General features: G+C 40.5%; 2 protein-coding genes across 6 annotated transcripts; both read left to right on the top strand.

The window, feature by feature from the left end:
- Positions 1-343: 343 nt before the first annotated feature.
- On the top strand, positions 344-4,873 carry slc2a2 (solute carrier family 2 member 2). 2 transcript variants are annotated; one of them, XM_029493337.1, is made up of 12 exons: positions 344-358; positions 788-880; positions 1,419-1,630; positions 1,748-1,872; positions 2,039-2,154; positions 2,261-2,423; positions 2,882-2,988; positions 3,544-3,624; positions 3,843-3,947; positions 4,037-4,138; positions 4,381-4,584; positions 4,670-4,873. In XM_029493337.1, exons 1-12 carry the CDS (start codon positions 344-346, stop codon positions 4,871-4,873), a joined length of 1,527 nt encoding a protein of 508 aa, XP_029349197.1. The 2 variants fall into 2 exon arrangements, with proteins under 2 accessions (XP_029349197.1, XP_029349196.1); XM_029493336.1 differs by having other exon boundaries at positions 785-880.
- A 1,238-nt stretch (positions 4,874-6,111) lies between these two features.
- Positions 6,112-11,913, top strand: eif5a2 (eukaryotic translation initiation factor 5A2). Of its 4 annotated transcripts, none has more exons than XM_029493718.1 (5): positions 6,112-6,134; positions 7,026-7,202; positions 7,355-7,459; positions 7,825-7,959; positions 8,490-11,913. In XM_029493718.1, the coding sequence occupies exons 2-5, from the start codon at positions 7,041-7,043 to the stop codon at positions 8,550-8,552; spliced, it is 465 nt and encodes a 154-aa protein (XP_029349578.1). In that variant the 5' UTR covers positions 6,112-6,134; positions 7,026-7,040; the 3' UTR covers positions 8,553-11,913. The 4 variants fall into 4 exon arrangements, with proteins under 4 accessions (XP_029349578.1, XP_029349577.1, XP_029349579.1 ...); XM_029493717.1 differs by lacking the exon at positions 6,112-6,134 and adding an exon at positions 6,175-6,232; XM_029493719.1 differs by lacking the exon at positions 6,112-6,134 and adding an exon at positions 6,383-6,568 and having other exon boundaries at positions 7,029-7,202.
- Positions 11,914-18,483: the final 6,570 nt, after the last annotated feature.

Below are 18,483 nucleotides of genomic sequence, written 5' to 3'. Positions count from 1 at the left end.
ATTGCAATATTCAGTCTATAACTGTCCGTATAATTTTCCAACATGTGACACCAAACACAGGATCCTGAAACAGTCATATCCATAACATAATATTCTTTTGTTGCCTCCTTTCAATATGGCCATGCCAAAAAAATTAAGTGTTCAAAAGCTTTGTCAGCATTATGTGTGTATGTATCTCTCTCTCTCTCTCTCTCTCTCTCTCTCTCTCTCTCTCTCTCTGTGTGTGTGTGTGTGTTTCACGTGCATGTGGGCAAACATGTTTGTCAATTAGTGAGTGGACACGGCGTGATGAAGCATGTAGGTTCATTGATCATTACCTCCTGCCTGACACTGTGGACCCGTCATGGACTCTGGAAAGGTAAGAAAATCCTCGGCAAATACATTCTTTGGATTTGCTGTATAAAATTGTGATTAGATGTAAATATCTACAGACATCAAATATATCTACAGATAAAGAAAATTGATAAGATATTAAACTTTGAGCCCTCTGAGAGGCTCATCGGTTGTTATGCATCTGTCCCCATTGACTTATTTCTGATGCATCTGCTATGTCAGGATCTCAGTCAAAACATTTTATTTTATTCTTGTGTAACTTCTGTACATTTTCTGCCGAACTAATTGCACTTTAATTTGGGACTGAACTATGGGAACACAGCTGAGTGAATGTTCACACACACGTGTGTCCTTGCTCGTGTATGCATGTGCATTTTTAATTGTCAGTTTGCGTAACCACATGTGTTTGTTTGAGAGTGTCCTTATCTTTGGCTTACTTTCGCCCCTACAGCAGCTAACGAGTACGCTGGCTGTGGCTGTGTTTACTGCAGTTTTGGGGTCCCTGCAGTATGGCTACAGTCTTGGAGTCATCAATGCTCCACAGAAGGTAAGCTAAATCCCCTCAGAATACTGATTGCTTGGAGACTCAAAAGCCTAAATAACATTATTCCTCCCTATTCTCACCTTGAGACGCACACTGCGGTACTAGAGAGAATACAACATAATGAGAGACCAATGAACAGGCTTACCTTTTCCTGGAGGCGTGAAAAATCACATTCCCTTCATATTTTTCTTGTGTAGCCGTCCATGAATAGTTTTTGCCTGAATCTCTGCCAGCTGACGGAAATCTCCTGTAATGAGTAGCACTTTGAGTGAGAACGTAGCACATACAGATGTGTGTCTTTGCTGCAAGCTGCTGGCACAGTTGGCACAATTTCGTTCCCTATTTTCAAAGGCCGCTGTGCTCACCATGGATAAACCTGATGAAGATGTTTTCCTTTTTAGTTACTGTCAGATGGTATTGTGATTTTAAATTTTTTTTTTATTTATTTTTTAAATTGCTCCTGCAAACAAGGTCCTCCTTGAAAACAGCGTTGTTGCGGTGCAGCTGTAGTTCATGAGCAGTAAACATGCCTGTGTCACAGGTCATTGAAAGGCATTATGGCCGTGCCCTGGGGATTTGGTCAGACAGGATGGCCATCCTTTCAGAAAACACCACAGAGGAAGATGACGAGCTCCTAAGCCCGGGAAAACACCCCGATGTGATCATGTACTGGTCACTGTCAGTAGCAATCTTCTCCGTTGGTGGCATGTTATCCTCCTTCATGGTGGGATTTGTGGGAGACCTGAAAGGAAGGTGAGAAAGGAAGGATAAATCAACGGATCAATATAGAGTTCCACACACAACCACGTCTATTATCCTTCCTTCACCGTATCTGCTTCTGTCACCCTTCTCTCTGTACCTGTCTTGTAGGGTTAAAGGCATGTTAATGGTCAATGTTCTGGCTATAGCCGGCGGACTGCTGATGGGTCTTTGCAGAATGTGGAAACCTCACATTATGGTCATCTCAGGCCGGGCTGTTATGGGCTTTTACTGCGGTAGAGTAAAGCACATATTCTAACCTTCGGTGGATACTCGCATCATTTAAATGGAAATGCCATTTTTTATGGGCGCTATACAATGAAAAAGACCAGTTGGCTTCATAAATCATTACGAATGTTGCCCTGGATAGAAGTCGGTTAACTTGTGATGTGTTTGTTTCAGGGTTGGCATCTGGATTAGTACCTATGTACATTGGAGAGATTGCGCCCAAGGCTTACAGGGGGGCTTTGGGAACATTACACCAGCTGGCTATTGTCACCGGCATCCTAATCAGCCAGGTGAGGTGCTCTCACATAAACACGCTTACCAGCATATTTGCTTGAAAACACTGCAAAGATATAACTTAAAGTGTCTGTATATGTGTGTTTCTGGATGTGGCTTTAGGTGTTAGGCTTGGACTTTGTACTTGGTAACGATGACATGTGGCCACTTTTACTTGCTCTGTCTGGAGCACCGGCAATATTACAATCGCTGTTGCTGCCTCTTTGCCCAGAGAGCCCGCGGTACCTTTATATTCTCTTGAACAAGGAACAAGAGGCTAAAAAAAGTAAGAATCACGCACAACTAACTCCCTCTCTTGTTAGTCTTCTCGTCTTTGTACATCAGCTGCTCATTTATTTGGAAAAAAATCTAGTCTAATCTGGAAAATTCACCACAGTTTTTTTGATATACACTCATTTGCTTTTTCTTCAGGCAATACCTCTGTCATGTCTGTGTGCTAAATGTAAAGCTAAAGTCAGTAAGGGTAAGCTTAGCTAGGACACATCTGCTTTTTATAATCACTGGAAAACCTAAAATGTCAAAACATGAAATTACTGGAGCTAAGCGAAGGAGCAGTTAGATGTGCTTATAGAAAATATACCTATACAGCAAAAAATATTTTAGTGAAGCATTTTTCATCAAATGAGTGCCGCATTCATCGCAGGAAAGGGACTGAAAATTATTCCAAATAAGTCATTAATAAAGCCATTTGTCTCCTGTCATCTTTTCCTTGTTGTATTGCAGGTCTGTATCGTCTGAAGGGGTCATATGATGAAACTTCTGATCTGGAGGAGATGCGGAGGGAGAAAGAGGAAGCAGCGAAAGAGCCCAAGATCTCCATTCTTTCGTTGGTAGGTCTTGAAAAGATAACAAGTTTGTTTGTTTGCTTTTTTTCATCTTACTTAAACTATACCAGAACCAACTTTTGGAGACCACTGAATGTTTTTTATTTAAAAATGTCGCGGCTAATTTACTGTATAATCGTAATAATCTACCAGATTATCCGTGTTACACTATAACAGTCCAGGGGAGTCACGATAGATGCAGCATTACATTCCTTCTCAGGGCGGACAGAGCCACCCTCTGAACTGTCTAAACAGATCAGCAACCAAAGTCATGCCTCAGCGACAAATAATGTTAAATCATTAGTTTGATAAATCATCTAATATCTTCATTAATGAGAAATTCTTTCTGACCTAGCAAATGATAAAATGCAAATTTCACACACGATGGCAGATGCTGAAACAAATCCACGTGTACTCACAATGATAACAGATTTTCAGGTATATCCTAGTTTAAAGGCAAGAAATGCGCTCATGGGCCGTTTACAAAAACGTATGCACATTCGGGTCGTGCACTTTTAAAAACCACTGCAGTGATGATGTTTGTTCTGTATTCCCTTGAAGATCTGTTCCTCTGTGTACAGAAAGCAGCTGTTTGTCGCACTGATGATGCACCTCTCCCAACAGTTGTCTGGCATCAACGCGGTGAGTGGCTAATGAATTTCAAATCAGCCTTCCCCTGTCCTCCATTCAGCTGACTGATGGCTGACATGGAAGGCATGCACCCTGTCAGTATGAACAAGTGGCTAAATTTTGCTTCACAACAAAAAAATGTAGTAACATATAACACATCCCTGAGCAAACATCCAAATTATTTATTTATTCTTTAATGGGAATTTTTCTTTTTTTTTTTTGTCTTCAAGATTTTTTATTACTCAACTGCTATCTTCACTATGGCTGGTGTCGCTCAGCCAGTCTACGCCACTATAGGAGTCGGAGCCATTAACACGATCTTCACAATGGTGTCTGTAAGCAGCTACACAAATCCTACTCACACAGACATATGCAAAGCACACATGCAGACATAACACATTTAGATGTGCTGGTGCTTTTCTAGGTTGCGCTGGTCGACAAGGCGGGCAGGCGCACTCTGACTCTCGTTGGTCTTGGAGGAATGTGCCTCTGTGCAATCGCCATGACAGTCGGCCTACAATTTCAGGTTTGTTCTGTCAGCTGTCAGAGCTTTAGCCTGAACTGGGGCTGCCCAATCACGATCCACCAGCCTCAGTGTCATTTGCTGAGATGCAGAAAGCTTGCTTATGAATTTTAAGAAGAAATATTTATTACCTTTTCAAAAACCTGCAACCACTGCATTTCACCATTTCATCTTTTCTTCAAAAGTATTTGAAGGGACGGGTCAAGTCAGACTCTGTTGACCAATGAATGCACTCTGCCTTCCAGAATAATTTTTCCTGGATGAGCTACGTTAGCATGTCAGCTATCTTCCTCTTTGTGAGCTTCTTTGAAATTGGCCCCGGTCCAATTCCATGGTTCATAGTGGCTGAACTGTTCAGCCAGGGACCTCGGCCTGCAGCCATTGCTCTTGCTGGCTTCTGCAACTGGACCAGCAACTTCATCGTAGGCATGACCTTCCCGTATATACAGGTACGCATGTGAACCAACACACGCCTTTTCTTTCTTTCTTTTTTTTAAATTACATTTTAATTTGATTCTCTGTCATTTTTTCCAGGCTTGGCTGAATTCATATGTGTTCATCCTTTTTGCTGTGCTGCTTCTCATTTTCACTGTGTTTACTTACTTTCGGGTTCCTGAGACCAAGGGCAAAACCTTTGAGGAGATTGCTGCTATCTTCCAAAAGGGAAGGAAAAAGCCGGCACAGACCCCAAAAGATAATTGTGAACTGCAGCAGCTCAAAACATCCACAGACGCATAAACCAACAGCTGTGTGTTTGTGTCCTTGTGCCAGTATTGATTCATATTCATCCTTTTTAGTGTTGTGAGGATTACTTAGTGGAAAAAAAACACTTCTGTGTGCTTTGTTTGGGTTTTTTTCTTCTTTTTTTTTTTTACACAAATTCCTCATGCTGATAATAACCTATTGCATAACCTTGGAGCTTCACTTCATTCACTTTTACTGATTGCTTCTCTTATAATGTTACTTCAACCAAATGCAGGCAGCTCCTTTCAATAAATAGTCTCCTGGTGGGTGCAATCTGCACGGCAGGAAAGGGGAGACACATTTCCCGTTAGTTATTGCCACCAAGTGGCCAACATAAGACACCACTGGTTTTCCACTGAAATGCATTGAAAAATCACAGTGTAGTGAATATAGCTTGGAAATGAGTAGGCTGTGTTTACATTTCTAAAACCTCAACAAGAAGAGTAAGTAATGTATGAAGCTTTAGTATATTTGCTTGTCACATATTAAATGCCCATGGATTTACTTCACTAATGGGTGTCAAGGTGGACTCTCCAAGAAAGAACATTTTTCCTGCTTTCTGAGGGTCCGAGTGAGTGAGAATTCATTCTTTCCGGACTATTATTTTGACTCCGGGACACATTCATTCCTACACAGCTCCCAACAACTCTCAAGGACTAATTCAAGACCAATGCAGCCTTGATACAATGCAAGAAAATATATCAGTTGTTTTGTCTTCTGCTGGTATGTGTGCAAAGAAAAACCTGAAAACAAACTGCCTAAATGTCTAATAAAAGCTGTTTGCTCTTGTTCAGAGTAAAATGGAAGAATTCATTCAAAGCCAGCTGATGAGTTTCAGCAAAGGTTAAAAAGTACACAGAAATATGTTTTGCCCTTCAAATTCTGTACTTCAGTCAAACACCAATGGCTCACTGCATTAAAAAAAAAAAATGCATTTTAACATCTTTAACTACCAGAATAAATTTGTAAAAGTATAATAGAAGCAGCTGCACGTTTTACTATTGTATATGCTATAATTTACGTCTTAAAATTGGCACAAAAAGAAAGAAAGAAAGAAATGAAATATCATCAAGTTTAAATCCGCAAAAGAGTAACTACACATTGTCATATAACTTTAGTAGATGAGATGTTAAAATAATACAGTGCAGATGCAGCTCGTTAGGTAAATAAAACCTCATAAATCGCCTCTGAATGGGGCGGATGGTGCAGCGGTGCTCTCTCACTCACCCACCCGCCCCTCGCTGCTCCTCCTGCGGTATGAAACCCTCCGCGCATGCGGGCTGACTTTCCATGCTTTGTTTTTTGTTTTTGTTGTTGTTGTTGTAGTTGTATTGTTGTTGTAAAAGACTCACGGTAAGCTATAACGCCGCGGAGATAACCCCTTTTTTTTTTTTTTTTTTTTTTAAATCTTTTCACCCACCGAGGAAGCTTGTCCTCCCCGGCAGCTCGTCGCCGACCCGACCGGTCAGCGATGAGCCGTTCTGGGGGGGGTCGAGAGGTTAGCATTAGCTCAAAGCTAGCATCGTTAGCAGCCGTGCTAACTCATCTGCTAGCGAGGAAGTGAGCTAAGTGGCTGTCTTAAAGCTGCTCGTCTTTTCTGCACAGCCGGAGGGGCATTTTGCTAAGAAAGCTGCCAACTTCAGTCACAGTGAAGGATACTGACATTCAGCAGATCTCCATTTGTGGAAGGTAGCAAAATGGAGAGGGATGATAGGGCAGCATTATAAGCTAAGGTTGGGTAGCCTGGTGGAAAATGGATGGTTAAAAATGGAAAAACACTGCATGCTTTTTTAATCTTGGTAGTGTGATCCTTAGAAGGGGAGGATGTATTTTAACCCAGACTGGAGCTGACATCTCCAACTCAGCTCTCTGTGTATTGATGTTTAAGCATTTATGGTAAATTTAAAAAAAAAAAAAAAAAGGAAGTTACTGATTGAGGATTTTCTTTCTAGCTTCTCTGTGATACAACGTATTCGTCAGTCCTGCTGGTGTTTCTTATACTTCCTATTCATAAGCTGTACACGATGAGACTCTCACCAGCTAATAAAAAAAAAAATAGATAAATAAAACCTTGCATCTTTAAAATCTGTTCATGACATGTTTATGTTGTTGATCTTGTTGTTCTTTTTGCCCATCTGGGTGACAGAAGATCCAGCTGATTATGGCAGATGACGATTTCACCAGGGCCGACTCCGGGGCCTCTGCAACATACCCCATGCAGTGCTCATCCCTGAGGAAGAACGGTTATGTCATGCTCAAAGGGCGTCCCTGTAAAATTGTCGACATGTCTACCTCTAAGACTGGAAAGCATGGGCATGCTAAGGTAAAAGCGTTGCATGCATTTTATTTTTTATTTTATTTTATTTTTTATCTAACCCTTTTGTTACATTCATGATTCACTGTCATGTTTTACAAGTAATATCCAATGCCTGCTTGGCCCAAGGTAAAATCTCATCAGTGATGTTGTTCTCTTAGGTTCACCTTATTGGACTTGACATCTTTACTCAGAAGAAGCTGGAAGATATCTGTCCATCCACCCATAACATGGATGTCCCAAATGTCTCAAGGAAAGACTATATAGTAAGTTCTTGCGATATGTCTTTCATATGCTCTACTGATGATGCATTTGTTGCACCGAAGATGACGTCAACATTTCTTTGTGGGGCTGGTATCTTTTGTGCAAAAAGGAATCTGTGCCACTGAGAGTGAGTTGAGTTGCACCATGTGGATGAGCACGCCACACAATGTTTTAGTTGTTCCCAAGGCTTAGGATGAGGGTTGAACTCTGAACTCTGAAATGGGATGGAGCCTTTGCTGCATTGCTCTGTTGCTTTGGTATGACATTCCACCTCAGATTGGATGTAGTGGCTCTGGTTATCCATTATTTGACTCTACTTTTCTTCCTTCTTTTTTGCAATGGTTATCTTGGTGGTTTGCACATTTAGGTAATGGATATCTCTATAGATGGTTTCTTATCACTAATGAATGACAACGCAGATACTCGAGATGACCTCAAAGTCCCCGATGGTGATTTGGGCAAAGAACTGGAGAAGAGGTTTGCCATTGAGGAACAGCTTATGGTGAGTTCTGCTGCTAAACCTGGAAAAATAAACTCTTAATGGTAGTGGCCCATCATCACTTTGTGGTTTTGTGTTTGTTGTGGTCGACTACTATATGCACACAGCACTATTAGATTGATTTACTATGCTTCGCAGAAAAAAAAAAAAAAATTCTTTCCCCCCCAGTTTTATTGGAGTTGAAACAATAAAAAAAAAGCTTTTAATTACCTGCTATTTTTTTTATTTTATTTATTTATTTTTTTTGGATGAAAGCATTATTTCACTGTGAAAATCTGTTATCATGCAAGTCTCATATTCTGACAGCCCAAGGCACAGCGAGTCTTAGCAGTTTGTGCTTAGCTTTTTTTTTCTTTTGTCAGCCAACAAAATATTAGTGTGAATTTAAAATGACCTCTTTAATAATGCCCTACAGATGGCTATCTCTCAGCAAGTCAATTTAGCAAGCTATGCTAGGCGAAGCAATTACTTTGCAGAAAACAAAGTAATGTAGGATAGATGTATAAGATCTTGTATTTCTCTTCCTCTTTCAGGTCTCTGTCATGAAAGCCATGGATGAAGAGCACGTGATTGGCATCAAAAACATGACTTCCTAATAAGTCCAGCACAATGCTGAAGACTTCACGTTCTTATCCTCCATTACGGGATTCAAGCCTCACCAAAGCTACTGACCTTCACTCCCCATCGCTGCCAGTTTCCCTTTCTGATCCAAAGAAAAACCGGAAAACTGGACCTGCTCAGCTTCTTCAAGGGTACTGATATTATTCCAGGAATTCCTTAGACTATTCCAGCAATTCATAACATTTGTTATTGTGGGTGATATGCTTTTTTCCACTGAGTATATTATCTTTTAATGCACATTTAAATGTTGAGTTTACAGTGAAGATGCCTGATTTAAAATTTTCCCCAAAACGATTTGATCTCCAACTGACCTTATAGTTGAAGTAAACTCCAGAATGACTTGGTGCACAATTCAGAGAACATACAAACATAACTTCACTAACAGCTGGATTCGCCCATCTGTCCACATGCATTTGCATGCTTGTGACTTCAAGTATGAATTTGCAGTAGCACTTATAAATGTATGCAATGTAATTCACTTTTTGGTTCAATTGCAGATCTTGTGTAAGCTTTTCTAGCCTCCTTTCAATCTGTTCAGCCTTTTTCTAGCTGGGAACTCTGCAGTGTCAGCTCCTCTGAAGCTGTACAGGGATGGTTGGGTGGAACCATTTTCCACTCGATGCTATAAAAGTTTTTCCTTTCACTTGAGGCCTTAATGAGCTGAAAGATGTATAGAAAATTATTTTGGGGAAGAAAACATTGAAAACCTTAACCATTGCAGTATTAAAATGTTTTGTTTTTGAAGTTTTAAGAGGTTTTAAGAGGTAATAGATCACTCCCCCCCCAGCCATAGGAATTCTGGTTTAAACTAGCAAGCCTCAGCTGCTTGTGTGATAAGTAGGCAGGTTACTTAGTAAAAGCAGTGTTATCTGACTGCTTGTTTTGAACTCACCTTTGAGCTCTCTCCATAGTCGTACTGGCTATAGCTACTATGATAACAAATCCCTCCGACCTCCAACATGTGTGTGTGCACGAGGACTGAATGTCTGTCGAAAGTTCACTCTTCTCTACGTCCTCTGACGGCACGGCTCTTTTTCTTTTTTGTCTCGCTGAGTTTCTGCAGTTATTCTCCTTGTTCCAACAACCAAAATTTTTGCTACCAGATAAAACAGAAGAACTGTACTCTTTGTGTTAGGACTGGATGATGAATCCATTAAATCGATGAATTTGTAGTTTGTAGCCGACGTTCTAAGAAACAAATCTTCACAATGTATGTGTATAATGGAATTTATTTATTAGCTATTACACTATGCAATCAACATTTACTTAATGATAAATTAAATCCACAATTCTCTCTTGTCACTTTAATTTCAATGATGAAATGAATCGTGCATTATTACAGTGCTAAAGATACCGATGCTTCTCAGCACTCAGTAGTGAAAGCAAGACACCGTGTGTCTTATATGATCCTGGCAGGCAGGCAGAGTTGGTCTAAGATAGATGTAGAAATTGCAGCCTAATGGCGCATACACCGCATTAACATGGCTGAAGTTGATTCTGCATTTACATGCGGGTAGTTTTTTTTTTTTTTTTTTGCCACCCCCCACCTCCTATCATAAAATTAATATTTTGACTATATTACTGATATCCTTGAAGCACGGCAGCCCGAACGTTGGTTTGATTTCGTTGATTTGTTTAATTGCTTAGCTTTATTCTGATTTAGAGTACAAGAATGCACTCTCGTAAGTTATATGACCTTTCCACTCTCTGCACAATTTGATTTCTCCAGCAGAAATCCCTTAACCCTGTACAGCTGGTAAGACATGACATTTAACGGATCAGGTTCTTTTCAAAGGCTGACAATAATCTGATTACTTAAATGCTCGTGAACACGGTGATTGTAATGTTGATATTCGGTTCTGTGTTTAAGCTTTTTGCCTTTTTTGTAGGGCAGCAGCTGGTCTGTTATTTTTGTTCTAATTTCAGCTCACCTAAAGTATAAAGTATATTTAACTCTCTCAAGGCACTGAAATCATCCACTGGGTGTTGTACTGTGTATCAAATGTTACTTTTGTTTTTTAATATTCCAGCATTATTGACTGTGTGGTGTTTTCCTTTAATAATAATGTTACGAGCTGTGGTCTTTGAACAGTGGCTTCCTACTCTTGCCTTTTCTCCTAGCCATCTATATTTTTGCTTTTGGTACAACACAGCACAATAGCAGCACTTGGAATTGAAAAAAACCAAAGATTGAAGCCACTGGAATGTCTCTGGCGTATTGATGTGCTAAAGGTATATGTCACATTAGTTCATTTCTTGAGGCACAAGGGAGAAAAAACAACATCTTAGAGTACATAAAAACTCTAAAAGTAGCGGTGTAATTGAAATGTGCATTTCGTTGTTCCCTGCAGGCTTTTTTGTATGGTTTGGTCAATTGTTCTGTGGCAAATGGGGACACATGCAAGGCAACTTTAAGTCCTATTCACAACCTTATCTCTGGCCCGTCAAACAGATTCTATCGTTCTCAGGGAGTAATGAACCTGAAGAATGTGTGGACGACAAAAGTGGTCGTATGCAAATTGCAGCAGTTGATGTTTAGCGGCAGTCAACAAAGCCATACAAAAGTAGCTCTAATTTAGCCGGTGAGCTGCCACACACCGTGGCATAGCGCTCCATCCATTATTTTAAGTGTAAGCATGGCATTATGCCTGTAAAACCAAGATTATTTTTCTACATTGCGTAGACTTAAAATAAGCCATATCTCATAAATGGTGAAAATAAATATTGATGGTAGATGTCTTTGTGAAAATATTCATATTCCATCTCAGCTTACTTATAAGTAGATTACTCTGATGTGGAATAAATAGCATCCACCCATCTTGGCAATGATGCTCTACCTTTAAACTGTCTGAAATGTGTCTCACGTGGAGACAGGTTACCGGACTGACCTCTGATTTCCTTTGAGAAAATGTTTACACATGACTCTCTCTTTGCTGGCTGCATGTACTGATCTAAGATCTGTGTCTGCATGAGATTTCAGTGCAAAGTGACTGATATCGGTGTCGTGAGGGTAGATTTTCTCAGGGCTCTGAGTGGAGTGGGCTCCATTTTTTTTTTTTTGAAGTCAGTAGTGAGGATTATAAATGAGATTAACACGGCTTTCATTTTGATTCCTTTATGATATTGTCTGCTTCACATTTCCTCATTAAGTGTACGTTCACAGTACGGATACAGTGTAATATAAGCATTAAAACAGGGAATAAGTCATTTAGTCTCTTCTCACATATTCACATGAAGATAAACTTCTGGAAGGCACAGATCCAAAAGATTCACTTTTCTCCATTCTAACCAATATATGGCTGCTGTATTAACCCCACATTGTATTGTTCGGACAAAATAAATCGATGGCTTAAAGGCATCAGGTGTTTTCTCTTATTTATATGCATTGCAACATACTTCTTTTTATTTGTTTTACCTGCCCTCTTCCGTTTTATTTGTTGGGACACCCCCCACCCCCGTCACATCATTTGTTCTCTATTAGTCAGACCTCAGTGTGACACTGCTGCTGGCAAGTACGCAAAGATTGTCAGGAAATTCAAAACTTGTCAAGATGAAATAACACAAGACAGGATCATAGGAAGCAGAATCTCTAATGTGCTTGGGTATTGCATCATCAAAGAAAGAGAAAATGACTTTTACATGCAGTGTAAAGGTGTGGGTTCAGGGAGAGTTCGCCCCCTCTGGGTATCAGTGATGCCTTTTTAGCTGCTCTTCTGAAAATGTTCAAAGGTTCAGGATTGTCTGTTGTATAGACAGTTCATCGGACCTTGTCTTCTTGTAACTGTAAGTTGTGTTTTGGTTCGTGTGCGGCCAACAAGTATATTTATACTTGCACTTAAATAATCTTCGCCCAGATGTTTGCTTCCCAAAGAAGCTTTATCTCAACTGGCCAGTAGGTGGCAGTGAAATATCACTTTTCAAAGTTGAGGTTTTCTACCCATCCACCTAACCTACATCATCAGGTGATCTGAGAGAGACTGATAATGATTTGCTAGCGGGATCCCCATTATGACATGCTGATTAGTGTGTCAATGATAAGTCTCAGGCACCAGCTTCTGATCTGATTGTATCATAATTTGGATTGAGGAAAGTTTTGACAAACTCTCACATCTACGTCACCCTGCAGTTCCTGCAGGCTCCAAAACCCATTAATGCCTCTTCAGAGCCATTACAGAAAAACATCACGAGCGTTAACCTGGGATCTGCTGAACTCTTTCATGGTGCAGAGGATGGAGTGAAGCGGGGATTGTGGAGGTTTTATGGGTCATTCCATCAAAGTTTATCCAGACGACGAAGCTGCTGGATTCCTGGCTGATGTTTGGAGGAGATGAACCGGTTTGGATTGACTGGAGATTTGATATCGCCTCGCGGCCAAGGGCTTCTCTTGTGAGCCAGGGAAAACACTGCTCGTATGTAGGCTGCATACATCAACATCGGGCAGAGCTGGGTGTAGAGCAAGGCCCTTATGTAACCGCAGGACCTATGTCTCGGAACAGCATGAGATTGAGAGAGACATTAGATCAAAGAGTTACCGTGAACTGTGTGCTTTTATTCAAACTGTTATGGGATTAACTGTGCTTGTGTTTTTTTTTTTTTTTTTTTTTTTTTAAAGTTAAGTAACAGCGAGCTACTTTATTCAGTTTGAGTTTCTTATCACTCCCACATGTAACTGCATTATGACTGGATTTGTGTACGGTCCTTGGAATGTAAATATACCTATGAGAACATGGTGATATGACACATGGCAGACATGAGCATCTTACATTTTGGCCACAGCTGTCACGGCACAGACATCAATCCTGTTAATCAGTTGTATAAGAAACAGCTAAACTTCTAACATTGCCAGGCTTGCCAGCATGTTTTCATTGTTTTCAAGTCTGCTGGAGGCCATCTGTATGACGGATGATTGGGCGACCACGTGGTTTTTGGGGTTTGAATATGCATCCGTGTCGCCGGTGCTTGTGGGGTTTTTGAAGATCAGTGTAGTTATTGAATCCAGATTTTGAAGGGAGGCGTAGAAAGAGAGAGAAAATTGGGAGAAAAAGTATTTCGTCTCGTCTTAGCGCTTTGTCTTCCTTTCATGTGTTCAGTCCCACTGAGAGAGGAGCAGTAGGGAAGGTTTCTGTATGTGTGCGTTGTGGGTGTACAAGGGGGAGTCTAAATGTTACACCGACTACATCCAAACAACTATTGGATGGATAGCCTGCACAGAAATTCATGCTTCTCAGATGATTACGGAATTCATGTCGTCATCAAGATGAATCGTTAACCGTTACTTCTGGTGATTTTGAGATTTTACATCAGTAAGCATTATCAGATCCAAATGTGTAAAATTATTGTCACACACTGCAGAATTGACTTTGAAGACAACCAGCACATTTCACAATTATTCTAAAATAATGTAAAACGCATTAACTGAACACGTGTAAACTGAAGTTGGGTTCAAATGATCACAGATTATGGGATAAATTAGCTAAAACTGAACCAGATTTAGAAGGTTTGGACGTCCGGTGTTATATTCAATGTCATATAGTTGGCTGGGAAAAGGCAGGGACGTTGCTGGAGTCTGTGTCCGAGTGAGTCTTTGTGTTTGTATCTATGTATAAGAATGTGATTGAGAGCAGAAGGGCAGAGGAGTGTTCTGCCCGTTAAAAAAAAAATAAGTTATGGTAACAGATGTGTTCATTTAAAAACGTGGCTCACAGCCCGTACTTTCTATTTTAACTGACAATCCCCTTTATACTCATGCTGCTGGGTGCACTCTCATGTCTTTGAACCAGTCCACGGGCAAACAATGTGGACTGGACGGGTTATTTCTTATTTTAGAGTGAGGGGGAATGAAAGCTTGGATCGTTGTGTCTGCAGACTTTGGGAGAATAAAGATTTTTGTACAGTGGATTAAAATATAGAGTTTTATGGATCAAACTCTTCCAGTACTTGTGACAAAATGACTATAATATTCATACAATAGTATACAAATACAGTATAAAGAAACACACCACGAGAATAAGAATATTCAGGATGAATGGAGTTTGATCGGTGAAGCAGTAGCCTCTGATAGACCTCTGGTCAAATGCAGCATGTTGTTTCTGGCCACCTGCCACCCCGCCCCCCTACCCCCCCCCCCCCAAACGCCCCCGGCACAGTTTTGAACCTCCTTGTATATGTGCGACCTACAAAGTATGTGTTTGTAAGGTTGTGTCTGACATCTGGAGGTTGACTCCAGCAGGAGGTTGGGAGATGGCTGTAAAGAAGAGCTGATGGGGTAGGCCCTTATTCAAACCAGATGACGGTAACTTCTTGTTGCTGAGGGATAACAACACTACTGTTTACTGTTCACTGCTCCCCTTCATTCATTTTATGATTTTTTTTTTTTATCACTTCCTACTGAAGTCATTTGTCCAAAAACAAGTGAATCATCTCCATAACATATTTTAAAATGGGAAGATACGCAGCAAAAATAAATTATAAAAATGATTTAAAAAAACAAAACAAAGGTAAACAAAAATGATAAATGGCTACAGGGATGCTAAATAACTGAAACAGACTCAAAGTGAATAGATAATGAAAATAATGAATAGATAATTATGCTTAATGTCTCCAAATAAAATGAGATATATTTTCCCCTTATGTGGGTTACTGCAGCTGTTACTGACTTTATAGGTTAACAATATTACAGTTATGTTGAAAATGCGAGGTGACACAAAACCTGGGGCATGATGAATACAAACTGCATGATAGTGACAACGATGAGACACAGAAAGATAAGATGTTAAATGTCCTCAGCAGTGTCTTCATGCTTTCCTTATTTGTCTTATTACTAATGCTGATGTGTTGAGGCGGATGGAGCTGCAGGGAGGTTTTGGGAGCGGTGCAGGAATGTTTAGGCGATGCTATCATACTAATGAACAGGTGCCTGACCGCTCTCCTCCCACTCTTATCACTGTCCAGAACACGGCCTGACCCACGATGCAGTTGACCACTGGGTGTGTTATATAATAGGAAACCATTAGAAACAAACAATGCTTGTGTGTGCTCGTTTCTAGTGGTGCCTTGGTGCATGTGGGGTTGTTAAGTGTCTTGAGATCGTGACCTGAGGGCTAATTCGGGAAAAGTCGCTGCCTGTTTATGATGAGATGCACGTCTGCATTCGCGCTCGGATTCAAGTCAGACCAAGAGATGAAAGGCAAATACCGAAATTGTGTTCGGAGCTATGAGAGGACAAAGCCTGCCTGCCCTCCACAAATAACCCCCAGGATGTCTTTCTTTCCAGTGCGCTCTGATTTTGACATCCTTGTTTTCTGCAGGCTCTTTGTGAGTGCGCCTGCTCGTGTTTTGTCTCATCTCGGAGGAGAAAGCCACGAGGAAATGGGCTGAGGTTCTATCTGTGTGTGTGGAAATGAAACAGCAGTGACTAACAGCCAAACTGCAGCCTCAGATTGTAGACTCTGAAGAATGATGATGTGTTAATTACTCATTATGACACATACATCTATCAGTCTATCATAAGATACACTGCTATCTTTCTCCCTAGACTACTTTACAATGCTTTTAAAATTGTGTACAGGAAGTGGTTTGTGTGCGTATCTTCAATGCTACAATTCTAAAACAGCAAAAGCCATTTTGACTTTCAGTTACACTTTACGTGTGTGCCTGACTGACTGGATGATCATGTAATGTGGCACATATGTTCTGTGCTAGTGTGTTTGTGAATTGAGTGCTGGGAGGGGTGTGTGTGTGTGTGTGTGTGTGTGTGTGTGTGTGTGTGTGTGTGTGTGGTTTTGACTCAAAAAGGGAAGGTATAGGAGCATGATTTAAGTGTCATCATGGTGAAGCAGAACAGACTGTTTTCAACCTCTTGCTATATTAAGCTCTGATGTTCCTAATTTGTGTGTGTGTGTCCACAACAAAGACCATATGTAGTAAAAGAGGATGTATATCGAAGCAATACCATAGTATAGATTTTCCAATTTCGTTTGTCTCAGCTTTTCTGATATTTCCTTCATTATCAAGTCTCTTGGAGCTACATTCAACCCTAGGGTTAGGGTTAGGGTTAAGGAGGCTATCTTTTCTAAATTTCAGCATGTTGATCCAACAAGTACTGAACTGATTCTGAACTGGTTCACGTTTTTTGTTGTTGTTGTTGTTTTTTGTTTTGTTTTTTTTTGTCCCAGAATCGTCACAAAACTCACATTCTTTTTGCCATACACCAGAGGGTGCCACAGCATCTAGAAAAACAGTCAGCGGTGAACTTGTGCAGCACACGACAAACATAAGGAACACCTGCAGCGTGTTATTTTAAAGCCGAGAAGGTAAAATTTTGGGGTAACCTACTTTCCATGTCACAGACACTTAAGCAGAAGAATTGTTGGTAAATAATAATTCTGGTGTAGCATCTTAATGATTCAGAGAAGCTCTATAATGGTATTATGATGCATTTCATTCATGCCTAATATATTTTAAAATAATAATAAAAAAAATCATTTCTTCATTCTTTTAGTAATATTTGTGTTAAGTCCCTCATACTTTGCCACTTTATTTTTTCTAATGCCCCGTGTCTCTTCATGTTCTCTGCTAGCATTCCAGCATTTTACATCTGGGGTGCACCTGTCATGAAGAGAGGGGAGTTTTCCCATGAGACCTCTAATCCCTGTATAGTTTTAAACTCCCAGCTACCCTTTTAATAAGAATAAATATTTGGCTTGTATGTACAGGCTCCAAAGCTACTCTTTGAGCTGTGTTTTCACCTCAGTCCAACACTTTATTTATATGCCAAACAGGAAAATTGGAACACATAACTATGAATTGTTTGCTTGGTTATTATTGATAGTAGTTGCAGTAGCTTTGACCCAAATACAAATTGGCAAAATTCATGTCTATTTGGCCTGTTCGTATGGGGGGAGAAAAAAAAAAAAGAAGACAAAAAGCTTCATGTTTTTGTTTGTGTGGGTAAACACAAAGATGAGTGGGCATTTTGGCTGTTGTCGAAGTGATAGTCTGGATGATCCATAGAGCTTCTCTGAATCATTGTTTCCAAAGCCCCGTTGTCGTGGCAGCGAGACAGCTACAAGAAACCACATAAATCTGCACTTAAAAGGAAACAGCCCCATCTTTGTGTGTCTGTGTGTGTTTGCACTTCACAAACCGGCCTTAAAATATAGCGCCTATCCTCAATGACCACGAGTTTGAACACAGATCTATTATTGATGGAGCGAAGATGACATTTATTGTAAGCACTGCAGGGAGCGGTTATTTATTCACATTCATATTATGTTTGCAATATCAAGAGAGCGCAGAAAAGGGAAGGCTCGTTTACTGATCTGCATTGAAAATCAACAAAAACAAATCTCCATCCCCTCTCTTCTCCTCTCTTCTACTTTGCTATCATTTCACAACCGCTCCAGAGAACACATATCTGACAACCGTGACAACACAAAGAGGGAGACGGAGAGGGTGACGTAGGGACAGCAACTTGTTTCTGTTAAACCCGGGCCAGGCCATTGTTCTCTGAGAGGAAAGATCCAACACAAGAGGTGTTATTGATGACCACGGCATGCTGCTGCCTCGACTTTGTGCGTGCATGTGCGTGTGTGTGTTTGTGTGAAGTCCCTGGCATGCTAATGCACAAAATGTCCTAGCTCTGCACTCGCAATGGGAAAGGTGAAAATTACACATTGATTGGAACAATGCTCTCTGCCCCTGCTATTGTTGAGCTGCCAATCTATCTGCAGTGAATAATAAACATCAGTCAGAGTGTGTGTGTCTGTGTGTGAACCGGAGGTCAGCAAGCAGCCTCTCCTCCTCTGTGCTCAATAATAAACATTAAGGAGAACGTGGTAACAGTCTGACACCCTCATATAGTCACAGGTCAGTCCTCTGATGAGATCAGTGCCACTTTGCCATTTT

This window comes from Echeneis naucrates, chromosome 22 (assembly GCF_900963305.1).
Source record: "Echeneis naucrates chromosome 22, fEcheNa1.1, whole genome shotgun sequence".
In the NCBI taxonomy this organism is placed as follows: domain Eukaryota; kingdom Metazoa; phylum Chordata; class Actinopteri; order Carangiformes; family Echeneidae; genus Echeneis; species Echeneis naucrates.
This window is presented reverse-complemented; position numbering and strand designations above follow the sequence as displayed.

Excerpts from the sequence above, each read along its gene's own strand:
- slc2a2 (XM_029493336.1), top strand. Across the intron at positions 1,631-1,747 it reads GTGGGAGACCTGAAAGGAAG|GGTTAAAGGCATGTTAATGG; the intron begins GTGAGAAAGGAA and ends CCTGTCTTGTAG. Across the intron at positions 4,139-4,380 it reads CAGTCGGCCTACAATTTCAG|AATAATTTTTCCTGGATGAG; the intron begins GTTTGTTCTGTC and ends TCTGCCTTCCAG.
- eif5a2 (XM_029493718.1), top strand. The coding sequence starts at position 7,041 with ATGGCAGATGACGATTTCACCAGGGCCGACTCCGGGGCCTCTGCAACA. Across the intron at positions 7,203-7,354 it reads GAAAGCATGGGCATGCTAAG|GTTCACCTTATTGGACTTGA; the intron begins GTAAAAGCGTTG and ends TTGTTCTCTTAG. Across the intron at positions 7,960-8,489 it reads CCATTGAGGAACAGCTTATG|GTCTCTGTCATGAAAGCCAT; the intron begins GTGAGTTCTGCT and ends TTCCTCTTTCAG.